Source organism: Condylura cristata, unplaced genomic scaffold, assembly GCF_000260355.1.
Source record: "Condylura cristata isolate star-nosed mole 26May11 unplaced genomic scaffold, ConCri1.0 scaffold00015, whole genome shotgun sequence".
In the NCBI taxonomy this organism is placed as follows: Eukaryota; Metazoa; Chordata; class Mammalia; order Eulipotyphla; family Talpidae; genus Condylura; species Condylura cristata.
The window spans coordinates 33332345-33347686 of record NW_004567116.1 but is presented as its reverse complement, the minus strand read 5'-3'; the positions used below and the strand labels follow the sequence as shown (position 1 = coordinate 33347686).

Sequence of the window (15342 nt, the reverse complement as noted above, 5' to 3'; positions counted from 1 at the left end):
AAATCTTTAAAAAAAAAAAAGATGATGCAAATCAAATGATTACTATCACATGAAAAGATGCCAAACATCATACCTCTTCAGGGAAATGCATATTGTACAAAGAACATGCATATGACACACCACTACATCATATGCACCTCACTAGAGGTGCATTTACTTAAAATCCTTTTAAGTAAAATGATTGAGAACTAAAAAAAAAAAAAGATTGAGAACTTATTGTGGGTGAAGATGTAGAACAAAGGAATGTTAGTGGGAATGGAAAATTGTACAACCAATTTGAGAAGTGATTTGACAGTTTCTTATAAAATTACCTACACACACATACAATAGAAACCTATCATTCTGCTCCGAGTTACGCACCAGAGAAATGAAAACATTTATCCACACAAAGACTTCTACATGACATTCACATCTGCTTTATTAACAAAAGGGACAAACTAAAAATGACCCAAGGGATTACTACAGATAAATGGATAATTTTTGTATATCCATTCTGTGGGCTGTTGTTTAGCAACAGGGAGGGAACCACTGCTACATTCAACATTGTGGGAATAATCTCAGAAACACTGTAGTGAATGAAAAAAGCCAAACATTAAAAGAACTTAATAAAGGAAGGTCAATTTAACTGATGATGATAGCAAGCACATCAGTGGGGTGTCTGTGACTTGAGGATGAACAATGAAGCACTGACTGGGAAGGGCCGATGTTGATAATTTATCTATAGATTGTGGTTGTGTTACACGGGTATATCACTCTGTGGTATACATTGAGCTGTTGACTTAAATGGGTGCCTGATTTTATAAGTAAACTATACCTTGAAGAACTTGGTCATTAAGCTTTTAATATTATTTAGGGCATGAACTTTGTTTTGGTCAGTGTACTTTAAAGAATTGCAACAAGGCCCTCTCTGGTGGCATAGCAGGTTAAAGTACAGCACTAAGAAGCTTAAGCCACTTCCGCATGAGTTCGATCCCCGCCTGCCCTGGAAGTGACCACATGGCGTGGCAGACCTCTCCTGACCCATCCGCTGCTCCCCTCAGCAGTGTACTTTGTCCATCTGCCTGTTCTGCTCCTCACTCTGTCTCTGGTGAATCCTCTCACCCTCCACATCTCTGGCCTGTACCCCAGTTCTGTATGAATAAATAAATAAATCTTTAAAAAAAAAGAAAAAATCCTTAGGTGCTAGCCCTATAAATTATTAATTTAATAGCAGTTAACATATCACAAAAAGAATGACAAAGAATACTTTATCAGTGCAATTTCTACACTGGCAAGAGGCAGCAGCTCTCTCACCCACCTGTGCCTATGTAGGAATTTCTCTTCACAAACCTTCTCCCTTTGGAAAGCATCAGAGACAGGTCTCATCCCAAGGCTGCCACCTGGGGCTTTGCAGGTATCTCTTTTAACAAAGCTCTTTCAGGGGCAGCTGTTTCTGCCCGCTTGTGTCTGCAAGCACCCTTCCCTTTAAAAAATAAATCTGCCCTCTGAATATAAGTAAACAACCCTGCCTCATGGAGAATCTTTCCTGGGGATTTCACCATGAGGTACTGCAACCTCGGTATAAAAATGAATTATTTTGTTAGAATTTTAATTATCTTAATTGAAAAACTAAATTTCATTAAAAACATTATCTAATATGTTTGAATGTCTAATATAGGCTTAACATAGGCTCCAAAAGATATATGTTGTTACAAGGCCGAGAGAGGGACACCCTGTTTTGTCCCTATTTCTGTGACAGGCTGCAAGGAATATGGCAGAAAGGCTGAACAAGTAGAGTTTATTGCTTCTAGGCAGCAGAGACGGGAGCTCCCTAGGGTGGGGTTCACAGCTACGGCGAGCGCGTTCAGGGAAAGTGTCTCTTATATAGGCTTTAGGTTCAGTTTTAGAACACTGACGTGGATGTAAGGCCTGGTCCCCGGTCATTGTGCTATTGACCATATATGGTCACACAGGTAGCCACTGTGTTACTGCCGATATCTGGTTATGTTATATAGGGCAAAATCTGTTCCAGGACAGAAAATTTGATAGAGGACAGGGAGAAAGGGGCACCCCTGAAGTCCCAAACCTGCCTGCTCTAAGTGGGTTCTGCCATCTGCCGCAACAAGACAAAACATATAAAACTTTAATGAAAAGGGACTTTAATACAGTAAATATACAATACGGAAGACAGAGAATATAACTTTTAAATCAATCACCTGAAGTTACCCATCCCCTCGTGGGCAAAAGTCAACCCAAAAGGGTTGGCCCAAGGCAAGGCCTAAAAGTCCGCCACAGACTAAAGCACCTTCTGGCCGGGAGCCATGGAAAAGGGTCAGAAACGGCCAGATAAATCTGGGAGCAAAAGAGCAAAATCAAAATCAATATAAACACTGCCATAGTCACCTCCCTACAGGTATCTCACCCACATCTGCTTTAACCAGTCCAGGGTCAGGAAACAAGCCCGGTTTCTTCATCACATGTTTGCTGCTCCATGTGGCTTCCTCAGGTCTCCTTCTTGCTCTCCATCCTGCTTCCTTATTTACTTCTCCTCTTCCTTCTCTTCTCTCCTTTTTCTCTGCTCAGCTCCACCCTCCTGGGTGGGGCAGGGAACCTGAAACTTCCCCTTTTCCTAGGGACCACCCTGTTGCAGTTACACTCAACACACCCAGTACCCCTTAACATGCCTGCTCTGGTTTTGGTATCCACCACATAAAGACAAAACATAAGACCTTTGTGCATAAGACCTTTAAAGGAAAGGAACTTTAATATAGTGTGTAACAAAGATAAGAAAAAGAATAATGTTTTAAAATCGGGCTCCCAAAGTTACCCATCTTCTTGTGGAAAATGCCTAGCTAAACAGGGTTGTCCCAAAGCAGGACTACTGAGGCCTAAAAGTTAGCCCCAAATCTAAAGCACCCTTTTGTTGGGATGCACAGGAAAGAGTCAGAAACAGCCAAACAAGTTTGGAAGGAAAAAAGCAAAATCAAAGTTAAGATAAACTCTGCCATTGTTAACCTCTCCATGGTTCTCTCACCTGTATCTGTTTCAAGTATCTCTTTCCATGTCCCTCAATTCCCTGGTACAAGTCCATGGCCAAGAAGCAAGTACAGCTTCTTTACATGTATCTCTGCTCCATTTGCCTTCTCCAGGTTTCCTTCTTGCTCACCATCCTTTTTCCCTTCTTCTAGACTCCTTTCTTGCTTCTCCTCTCTGCACAGCTCTACCCTTCCTTGGGTAGGGCAGGAAATCTGGAACCTTCTCTTTTCCTGGGGACCACCCTGTAAGAATATCAGTAATTATAGGATGTCATCACAAAATCCAATCACCTCAGACAAATCAGTCTAAGCCTTAATATGTCCTTGCATGCTAGGTACTTGTCATCAAGGGCCTGGTCACTAATGTTTACCCACAAAAATATCCCATGGAGAGCTGTAAAGGGGAGGTTAATTATTTCCATTCTTTTATATTATAGTTATTATGGTCATTCCCTGAGTCTCCCTTCCTTTCTTCTCTCTTACCTATAGTCAAACATGTTTCTTTCTGTCTGAACAGAACTGTCTTTTTACGATCTATTAACCAACCCATACCTGCATTATTCTTTATTTCTTTTTGCTTCTTTTAAAATTTAATTTACATATTTTTCATCATTCTTCATTTTTGTACAATGTGTGCTTTCTTCTCTCAGGTATAGTCCCTGTAAAATTCCCACCACCAATTTACCCATGAACCATCACAATATCAGTTCCTTTTGTGCTTCTCTCCCCTGTTTTGATCTCTCTCCCTCCTCCTCCCTACAAAATATCTCTGATTTATATATTTTTTTAAAGATGGCTTATTTATGCATACAGGAAATGAGATGTGGGCTAGAGGTGTGGGGAGAGAGTGGGGATTCATGAGAGATAGAGTAGGGAGCAGAACAGGCAGATCTACTGAGATACACTGCTGAGGGAAGCAGAGGGCAAGACATGAGAGATCTGCAGTGCCAATGTGGGTCAGCTCCCTGGCTGGGGATTTGAATTTGTGCCATGCAGCCATGATTGGTGATAGCTTGATAGTGCTAAGACTTTAACACCTGTGCCACCTAAAAGGCCCTCTTCTTGATTCTTGTCTAATCTCATCCCATCTCAAAACAGGCTCTGAAACTCTGTGTTTTGTACTTTTTGTAATCTCTCAGACTAACCTTGCACAAGGAAATAGAGATATCTATATTGCCTAAGGCACTGGTGATTGCAGTTGAAGGGTGAAATAAGGTTACTTATTCATGCAGGTCTACCAGTGCACATTTCCCTTTTAATCTTCATACATTTATTTATTGTGTTTCCACTCATTTCTGTGTCTGCCACAAAGAGATTAACATTGTCTCTGCCCTGAAGCAGCTCACATCTACATTTCTAGTCACGAAATTCACATTGTGTCACTAGTTTGACAAAATAAAAATAACCTACAAATAAACTGAGTGTGCTAATCACACTGCCAGCTAAGCTCTGGAAGGATCCTGGGGTCAGTATTTTGTATGAATAGAGAAACAGGGTTTAACACCCTGTGAAGTCTAGTCCTTCTAAAGCATGAGACGAGATGTAGGTCCCGCTCTAGCCGTAGGTCCATAAGCTTAGTTAGATCCAAGTTTCTACTACTACAGTTTATTCATTGAAGTTTTTTGAATTTCCTTTTATTATTAATGACATATCATTATATTACATCCTTCTTTGCTTTTCCACAATATATGATTTCTCCCCTCAGGTGTGATCACCATAGTTTTCCTACCACCAAGTATCCACAGTTGTCCACCATAGTCCACTGTGCTCTTCTCCACGCTGTCCCAGTACCACAGTTTAAAAATCGTGTTTTTCACTACCATTCTTTCCTTTCAGTTTTAGGGAGAAGGAATATACATTTTCAGAGCAATTTCTAGGTGTCAGCTGCTTTTACACATGTTGTGGTATTCTATAATTGTCACAATTCCATGATGTACAAGTACATTCTGCAACCTAAAATAACATGTAGCTGGGCAAAAAGTACCAGTTTTTTAATCATGAAGACTGAAGTTTCAATTCTGGCTTAGCCAGCAAGTTGTTATGAGGTTATTATTTTTTTCATTTATACATTAAATTATTGAATTCCTAGTAGACATTAAAGTTCTGTGGTAGGACACAAGGATACAAAAATGAATAAAACATAATCCTTATTTTCAAGGACTTCATATTTGAGGGATGGGGTAAAGAAAAGAAAATTCGTAGGTTTTATTAGTACAATGATAGAACTAACTACAGGTTATATTGTGAAAATCTACTGACTTTGTATGCAATTTAAATAGCCCAGTTTGAGTCTTGGATTCTTTATTTGTAAATTAGCAATAATTATACCTCATTTCTGAACACAGTATTTTAAGTAGCCTTTAAAATACTAATATTATGGTGGGGAGTATAAAATAATTTTTAAAAGGTAATATTGCAAGTTCACTATTTCAGGGAAATACTTTTGTATACCACCTCCCCTTCTCTCCCTCTCTCTTTTTCTAAAAACTATAATTATGTGATCTTTTCACAAATTGTATTTGAAGGCTTATATGTATTTTAAGTAAACATAATACAGTAATAGCAGATGTTAAAGTAAGTTTCATCTTATCATTCTAGAAAATCAATTACTTTCTTTTCCCATCCTTTGTCTATGTTACAAAGCCATATCCTTACATGTTTTCATGTTGTCACAAGGCATATAATATTTGTAATTTTTTTTTTAAACATTCTCTTTTGTATTATTTTTTTTTTTAAAGATTTATTTATTTGTACATACAGAACTGGGGTACAGGCTAGAGGCTCAGGGGCGGTGAGAGGCTTCACCAGAGACAGAGTGGGGAGCAGAACAGGCAGATCGAGGAAGTACACTGCTGAGGGGAGCAGCGGGCGAGACAGGAGAGGTCTGCCGCGCCATGTGGTCTCCTCCGGGGCAGGCGGGATTTGAACTCATGCGGAAGTGACTTCAGCTTCCCAGCGCAGTGCTTTAACCCGCTGCGCCACCAGGGAGGGCCAATATTTGTAATTTTTAATGGCTGTGAAATATTTATTTTGCTTCATCCCATATTTAGACCTACTTCTGGACAGACAGAATGAGTCAGTCAAGAAAATGAAAAACTGAAAACAGCCTTGCTGTGTTAGGTGAACCTCTTACTAAGTGACCTTGGGCAATTTGATTAACTTTATGAAGGTTTTTCCTTTTTTTGTTTGCTTTCTTTCTTCTTCTTCTTCTTTTAAGATGTATTTTATCTGTTTATGCATACAAGAACTGGAGTGTAAGCCAGAGGTGACTGTGGGATAAGAGGATTGACCAGGAACAGAGTGGCGACAGAACAGGCTGATCCACTGAAATCCCCTGCCCAAGGGATCAGCAATTCAGGTGGGAGAAGTCTGCTGCACCATGTGGGTCAGCTCTCTGGCTGAGGATAGAACTCATGCCTCAATGACCGGCAGTAGCTTAACAGCGCTGAGACTTGAACCCCTTGCTCCACCAGGGCTGCTCCCCCACTTTTTTTTTTTACTGTTTAACTGTTTTCGAAGGTGAAGGTCCACCTATTAAGGTCAAAAGAGATTATATTTTCACTCACTAGAGGTGATTTTATAAAGTTCCTCACAAAAACTGGATATTGGATAAAAAACCATAATTTTAATATTTGGTGATACAAATATTATGTAATATAATAACACTTTGCCCCACTCGCGCTTCAGATTCACCTTATGGTCACCATAGGCATATTTCTGTGTTAAACCTATGTGATTGGTTTCTTTAATTTTCTGTTTGTGTACCTGAAAAGTTTCATTTCTGAGGGGTGCAAGTCTTGTCCTTAGGACCCACAACTGGCGGCCACGCGGGCTGCGGGTTGTCTACAGAGACTACATCTCCCAAGATGCTTCCCGGGCGCGCCGACAGGAAGTGGCCGGGGCATCTCCCGCCTCCACGCTGAGGCGAAGAGGTTCTATCCGGGGCCTTGGCGCTTCTCTTTCCTTTCGCGCCGGTTGCCGCTGCGGAGCGCGGCGGGTCCATGTGCGCAGTGAGCGGCGCTATTCCTGGCCCAGTAGCACCCGAGCTCAGGGTTTGACCGAGTCCGCGCTGCGATGGACCCCAACACCATTATCGAGGCCCTACGGGGCACCATGGACCCAGCCCTGCGTGAGGCCGCAGAACGCCAGCTAAATGAAGTAAGGACGCCGGGCTGGCGGCGGCGACGGGCGGGCGGGCGGACTCACTGGCAGGCCGAGTCCTTCGGGCCTGGCCAGAGGCGCGGACCGCGTCGCTGAGGCCCAGCTGGAGGGGTGGGGCGGGGACGTTACGGTGAGTGCCACGCTGGGACGCCTCGGGCTGCTGTGGTGGTGGTGGCGGTGGCGGCCACAGCAGTCTTTGCGCTAGATCCTGAGCTGGGCCTCCGGCTGCGGCTGAGGCGTGAGGAGCCGACTGAGGGGAGGCGGGCGTGACCGGCTGGACACATGGCTGGCTCGGGTGGCCGGCCGCTCTCTGGCTCTGGACCAGCGCGATCGTCGCGCCCGGGTGGGGGCGAAACTCTGCGAGGGTTTTTAGAGGTTTCCGGAAGCAGTGCTGGTGGCGCTGGGTTTGGACGAGCTCCTGGGAATACAGAGTTAGTTGGTCCTTTGGGGGCTGCGCCTGTCAGCTTGTCACTTGGCTGATCAGTGACCTGCACAACTTTTCTCTGCGCTGCCACCGAAAGCTTTCAGAGCCTTGCCTCCACCCCCACCTTGCCCTCCCCCTCCTTGGCAGGGCGAGGGTAGTGCAGGATATCAATAAGACTCTGATTCTCTGCTTTTCTATTCTTCATACCTCGGTTGGGGAGGTAGTGCGAGGTAGTGGAAAGGTTGAATGCACCTCTCCAGGTAAGGAAGCCGAACCACTAGTTTCTTGAGTGACCTTGGGCAAGTCACTTACCTTTTGATGCCGAATTTTTCCCATTCATAAAGTTAAGCCACAGAGTAACTGACAGGCAAATGAAATGAGATAATTTGTAAGTTTTGAAACTTGCGGAGCTTCGTATTAACTCGCCAAGGGTTGGCTTTCTTCTCATATTTTGGGGGACCACTCCTTGGAAAAAGCCTTATGTTTTTTCTTTTCATTTTTTCTTGTTTTGATGCCATCTTCAACTTCATTCTTTATTCCTAAATTCTGCACCTTTTAAAATATTAGTATTATAAGGTCATCTTAAAAGGGCCGTTGTAACTTCCTGTACGCCTTAATTATTGTAGTTATACTGTGGAATCTGAAACTTTCAGTGACATTTAGTGTACATGTTCTTTAAAAAGTTCCTCTTCAAAGAGTAAGTTCGGTTATGGCCCTCTTAATTGCTAGATAAATTGCTTAAAAACGTTATTTAGATTAACTTAACTATAAGTAGCAGGATTCTAAGTTGAACAGTACAATGCTATCTATATTAGCGATCCCTACTTTCAGGAACTTAGATTTTAAGATCATCCACAGGGTTTAAATAAATCAAGTGTAAAATTATTTCAAAATAAAGCTCTCATATGTAAATGAGACCAGCATTGGGCCAAACCAAAAATGATGCTAAAAAGCCACATTGAGAGAGAAGCATGGATTTCGTTGGCATGTGAAATAATGAAACAAATTTCCTACTTTGAAACAGTAGTAAATTACGGAGGATGTTAGGGGTCACTTTATTTTTATTTGTTTTGTGGTAGACAGGCAAAGATGAACATTTTATGATACATGTGTAAAACCTAGACAACCTATAAGTTTAAGTATAGTGACTTCCACTGTGATAGTGAAGGCCATTCATCTGAATACTTTTGCTTTGAAGTTTTTGTGTTAGAACCTTATTTAGGAAATAGATCCCAGCTGTGTCTTGAAAGCAATTACCCCTAGTATGAATGAAAAAAATAACATTGTAGTTCTGGCAGACACTTCATGCTTTGGAGGACAGTATGAATCAATATTACATGATGGTGCTCATTCAACTGAGGCTATGTTTTGGTTCACTTAATTTAAAAAAATCATTGACATTTGAATGAATCTTCTTAGCTAAGTAATAAGTATATGTCTGTATTATTAATGTATTATAATGCAAATAGTTAAACAACAAAAAGGTGAAATTTTCATGGTGAATTGCACATTACTGTTGAATCTAGTTGGAGCTCTTTTAGCACATTTGTCTTAGTCTTGTTCTCTCACTTCCCTCTACCACTGGCTCTATATCATATTCAGCTGTCTGCATATCTTGAAGGAGTTCCCTGCGTAAAGTACACCCTTTTCTCCCTTTATTTTTTTTTCTCTCTAGCACTGATTTATCATACATGTTTTTATCATTTTTCCTAATAAATTTTTGAGTTTTCCAAGGTTGGTAATTTTTTGGTAATTTTTGTTACTGCAAATTTCTTGATCTATCATTTTAGGCTTTATGGTTTTCTGTTATGATAGGTAACTTTGAAAAAGTATAGTTAACTTCGACATGCCCTCCCACTGCAAGGATTTTTAGGGTATTTATATATTTTTAAGTACTGCTTATAGACAAAATATAGAAGTTCCATTAGATTATTTAGGTGAATTAGTATTTCCCACTGACTTACCCTTTGGTGGGTAATGAATTTTTATTTTACTTTTAGCTGCTATAACAGTTTTGGAACTCATTGTCATGTTCCAGTTTGAAATGTCTTGTAATAAACTGCCACAGAGTGGAGAAAACCATTTTAAAATGCTGGTATTTTTGGAAATACAATCGAAAATTGCCTTAACACTTTTTTTTAAATTTTAACTACTGAAGCATTCTGTGCTAGTTGGAGGGCCTTAGGAAAGTTATTTAGCTTCACTTTCCTTATGTATAACATGAACAAAGTAGTATGCATATCATTGTATTAAGTGGGTTGTATGAGATCTGACATAAAAAATTGAGGAAAGTATTTGGTACTAAGTTATCTAGATTAATATGAACTACTGCTTAAGTGCCAGTTGATTGACAAATCCAACATGTCGTACATTTTGTTTTCTTCTTCAGTCTAGTAACTTGGCACTTGGGTATTAATGAATGGCACTAATGGAGAAAGACTACATGTCCTTTGAACAGTGGGATCACTGGTAGTAGATAGAATTATTGTAACATGGAAATTGGCAAAATTATAAACACCAGGCCTGGCTCTCAATAAATATTTATTAAATGCAGAAAAAAAATAAGAACTCAAATAATAATTGGAAATGTTAAGAATACTCCTCTTTCAGTTTTTCAAACAGATTGTTACAGGATCTGTCACTTCTCATTTAAATGCAGTATTTTATTAACTTGTATATCTAGAAGTGCGATTTTTAAAAAAAATTGTTTTGTTTAGGTAATCTAAAATATGTGACATTTGGTATTCATTCAGCATTAATTATTATGTTCCAAAGACAGTTTGCTCTTGGGGATACAAAGGCTGTCATTTCCTACATGTACACACACATACAGACACACACACACACTCACTCAGAAGTACTTGTTTCTTCATTTGTAAAATATAAAACATTTCTGAGGGTTTTTGGCAGGTTACTATAATAGACAATCTCTTCTCTCTTCCTGCTTTTTCTTTTTTTTTTTTTTTTTTGGTGCCAATGTTCTTAGGTGGAAATCTCTCTTACATAAACCTTATACTGTTTATCCCTCCTATTAAACTCTTATCACTTAGTAGACAATCTCTTCTCTCTTCCTGCTTTTTCTTTTTTTTTTTTTTTTGGTGCCAATGTTCTTAGGTGGAAATCTCTCTTACATAAACCTTATACTGTTTATCCCTCCTATTAAACTCTTATCACTTAGAACTAAATCTTTTCTCGTCCGTAAACTTTGTCACTCCATCTTCAGTGTTAACTTTTCCTGTTTTGATCTTCCATGGTATTGTGAACTCAAAACTCAACACCTAATTTTATATATTATTCCTTACATTTTAACTATTTTAGTTCTATTTGATCTGTTTGAACTAGGTGATTGCTTTCTTATCTACTTAAGAATTCATTAGTTTTGAACTTACTCATTTCTGTAGGCATAAAATAGAGATTTTTCTTTTTTGGACCCTGGAATACTTAGCTAACAGTAGATACACTCAACCAATAGTTGTTTCTGTTATTTGGAAAAAATGTGGGGTGGAAAAACATGACAAGTACTATCTCTGCTGATGATTCAATACAATACACAAGACAGAAGTCCAGCCTCCCATGAAACTGCAGTGTTAATTCTTTGATCTAATTTTTTAATGAAGTGTACATTGTTTCACATCCTTGTTAATTTATGTGTTTTTTAATTAATTTATTTATGCATACAGAACTGGGGTACAGGCCAGAGGTGCCGGAATGTGAGAGGATTCACTAGAGACAGAGTGGGGAACAGAACAGACAGATCAACTGAAATACACTGCTGAGGGGAGCAGCAGGAGAGACAGGAGAGGTCTGCTGTGTCATTGTGGGTCAGCTCCCTAGCCCAGGGATCTAACTTATGCTGCAGTGGCTGCAGATGGCTTCGTAGTGCTGTGCTTTAACCCATTGCACCACCAGCAAGAGAGCCCCCTTGTTAATATTTTGTCATAGGATTTCTTCTCTTCTGAGAAGCTGAGACTTTAAATATAATATCAGGAAAAATATTTTTGAAGTGTTGGTATTTATTCAAAAATTTTTTAAAAGATTTATTCGTACAGAAATGTGGTATAGGCCAGAGGTGCAGGGGCAGTGAGAGGATTCACCAGAGACACAGTGGGGAGCAGAACAGGCAGATCTACTGAAATACACTACTGAGGGGGCAACAAGTGGGACAGGAGAAGTCTGCCATGTGGGTCACCCCTGGCTAGGGATCAAACTCATGTTGAAGTTACTGCAGCCCGCTTCATAGTGCTGTGCTTTAACTCCCTGCACCACCAGGGAGGACTCGATGTTTATTCTTAATGATGGTTCCCTCGATGGTTCATTTAAAAGTAAGTGTCTTTGTTCTAGGCACTGAACGAAGATGCAAAGAAGGCATAATTGCCTTTCTGGAATTCTGTGTGGTCAGGACAATAATAAAACTTAAATTTTACATTAGTTAAATCAGATAAGATCTGAGCATCAATATTCCTCCCGTCTTTTGGTTGCAATCAAGAACAGTGCCCTGATCAGGAATTAGAAAGCTTACTTAGAAGTAAGCCTGTAAATATCCTGTTACTGAGTTAATGGTGCTATGAAATGGTTTTATCAGTAGAAATGCTGATTTCTCACATAAAATACTTTCTAGGTAATGGGCTTAGCTTTGATAATTTTATATTGATAAAATTTTTTTTTTCTGTTTATCTTTTAAGTTCATACACTATTCTGGGATATTCATAGATAGTAGCTATTTCTGGTATAAGTGATAATGTTTTATTTATAAAACATTATGGCTAATTTGATTTTATTAAAGGATTTACAAAATAATGAAAATCTTAGATCTGGAAAAGTGCAGAATGAGGGCATGTGTTCAACAAAATATTTACGAGATTACAGTGTGTATGTTTTTAGAGGATGAGTAGTTTATAGTCTGAGCAAGTAACTTTCCTTAATCAGGAATATATTTATGTACATACTGTTTTAATTTGGGAGAGTGCTTGAATAATTTGATTATTAAACAGGAAATTATGCAATGATATAGCATGTTAAATATTTGAAGAAAAAGTAACACCATATTAATATTTGTAAGAAAACATTTTCTCTTTAATGTGTAGTAGATGAATATATCATTTTTCCTACTGTTTTTGTCAGTGCAGCTTTAAAGACAAGTGTGATTTAAAGCGGTTCTTTTTTCTTTTGGTCACGAAAAGTTTTTCTTAGTTTGAAAACACTTAAGTATGATAACTTTAATGAAAAGGGAGGAAGACACAGTGGAGATCTTCAGCCCAACTCTGATTCTCCCACTGTGATATCTTAACCTCACTATATTTAATTTTTCATGTAGGTAAAATAGGTACGGTATTTGCATTATTAAATTCTTCAGTAAAACAAGAGTTAGATATTGTTTGTCTCTTGAAACTTCCTGGTTGTGTTCATATATAATCTTATATTACAGCCACTTTAAAGTGGTATAAAGTACAGTTGCTAATTCAAGATGTCTGCTTGCATTCCAGTGGGGAGAAAAAATAACAAGTTATTTCTCAAGAAGGAAGTTTTAAAATGTAATGACATTTGTTGTTTACATTGGGAAATGTAGGTCTAGAGGGTAAATTCATTTTGAAGAAAACATTTTTACTTAAAGAGTTAAGTCTTGGTTTGCAGAGCTGGTAAAACATCAAGGAGAAAATGTTTAACAGGCATTTAGGAATATGACATTGAAGCTTAGGAGACAAAGCAGCAATGGAAAAGTGGTCTTTATTCTGCAGGTGTTTACAAAGTGAGTAGTATAACCTAGAGGTGTAAGGTGGACCAGAGAGTTACACTTTGGGCCGTGCCCTTTTGGGGACTTTGAGAAACAGTAGAATGGAAACTGGTGAATATTGTACATGCATACATACAGTAGGAAGAAGACAAGAAAAGGAAATTCAAGAAAGAAGATTTGTTGTAGGTAATTTAAATTTCCTTTTTCCTTAAAAGAATTTCATAAATTTTCTACTTTTGTAGTAAGTGAAAGTTATTAGTAAAAAAAAGGAGGAGGGGCCCTCCCTGGTGGCGCAGCGGGTTAAAGCACAGCACTGAGAATCTAAAGCCGCTTCCACATGAGTTCGATTTCCGCCTGCCCCGGAGGAGACCACATGGCGTGGCAGACCTCTCCTGACCCGCCCGCTGCTCCCCTCAGCAGTGTACTTCGTTGATCTGCCTGTTCTGTTCCCCACTCTTCTCTGGTGAAGCCTCTCACCGCCCCTGAGCCTCTGGCCTGTACCCCAGTTCTGTATGCACAAATAAATAAATCTTTAAAAAAAAAAAAAAAAGGAGGAGGAGTTTATAAAAATGCGAGGTTAAATGAGGACTGGGAAAGGGGATCAGCCATAGGAAACTTTTAAAGCACTGCAAGCTAGCTGCACCTGCTTCAGTGAGTTCGATTCCCAGCCCCAGAGGTGATCCACATGGTGCAGCAGATCTCTCCTGACTGCTCCCCTCAGCAGTGTACTTCCTTAATCTGCCTGTTCTGCTCCCCACTGTCTCTGGTGAAACCTCTTACCGCCCCTACACCTCTGGCCTGTACCCTAGCTCTGTATGCATAAATAAATCTTTTTTTAAAAAAATATTGGCAACTTCAAAGGAAGCAATTTGTGCTTTTACAGAGTGAGTGGTAACGCTAGAAAGGGGTGGGGGCAGGATTATAGTTAACTGATTACTAAAAATCAGGGGAAATCTGATCATATGTTTTTATGTGGTTTTCTTTTTTCTTTCATAAAGTTAGTTACTTTGTGGGATGGGGGAAGCTACCTGTGGAGTAGAAGTTTTTCAGGTCTATTATTATCTGCTGTAATAATAGTTATCCTCCTGTCATGTTTTATAGTCACCTATGCTAGAATTGCATCCTTCATACTGCGTTAAAATCTCATCTTCTTATAGCATAGATCTGATTATGTAAAAACCTTTCCCCAAAGTTTACACGTGGTAGATCTTGTAATAGCCGCAATTTACCTTTAAGCCATACTTTTCCTTTTAAAAATCTTTTCTTCCCATTTTATGAGTATAAGGGTTTTAAAGTCTAATTCAGATTTTTAATTAATCTGTCAAACTACCTTGAAGTGATCTTTTTCTCTGTAAAAAGTGCCTGACACATTTTGAAGTGATAATAAGTGGGTGAGGTTGATGGTGATGGAATTGGGGACAGTTGAAGAATTTTAATGAGATGGATTAAGGGTGAATGCTGAATTGTCTGGTTGATGAAGAAATAATAGCAAACTAAGTTATCTAGAAAGGAAATTTTGTCTTATGGTTAGAGTCTTTTAAAAGAGTATTATTAGAATGGTTAACTCTACTTAATGATGTGTAATGTCCCATTTGTTAGTTCAGTTTTTGTGGTTCTCTGCTAGAAGCTAAGATCTTGAAGACCGGCCTTTAACTAGGCTAGCACCCAGAAGTTACATTAATACATTGCCTCATATAAAAAATTTATTTTGGCATCCTCTCAGATGTTTTGATGTTTATCAAATTGTTGGGAATAATAATAGCATAATTAATGAAAATTTAAAGGATTTTTGTGATTGATGCTATTTTACTTATTTTTAAACTCACCATAAAAATATTCTAACTATAACGTGACATATAATAGTTAATATGTGAAAGACATTTTTTTAAGTTTGTGATAGTTTACCATACCCAAGAATGCTAGAAAGTTGTTACACAGTGTTTGTGATTTTTCCTAATTCGTATAGCTAATAAATGTTCTTTTATTTGGTCTGTGTTTAATACTTTTTTTTT

The 15342-nt window shown here is 39.0% G+C and overlaps 1 protein-coding gene across 1 annotated transcript in view; it reads left to right on the top strand.

Annotated features, from left to right (window-relative positions):
• The first annotated feature begins 6977 nt into the window (after positions 1-6977).
• The window catches only part of IPO7 (importin 7), a 56700-nt gene continuing 48335 nt past the window's right edge, over positions 6978-15342 (top strand). The window contains exon 1 of the mRNA XM_004683058.2: positions 6978-7172. Within this exon, the coding sequence (XP_004683115.1) occupies positions 7089-7172 (84 nt within the window). The 5' untranslated portion in view covers positions 6978-7088. The remainder of the gene's footprint in view (positions 7173-15342) is intronic.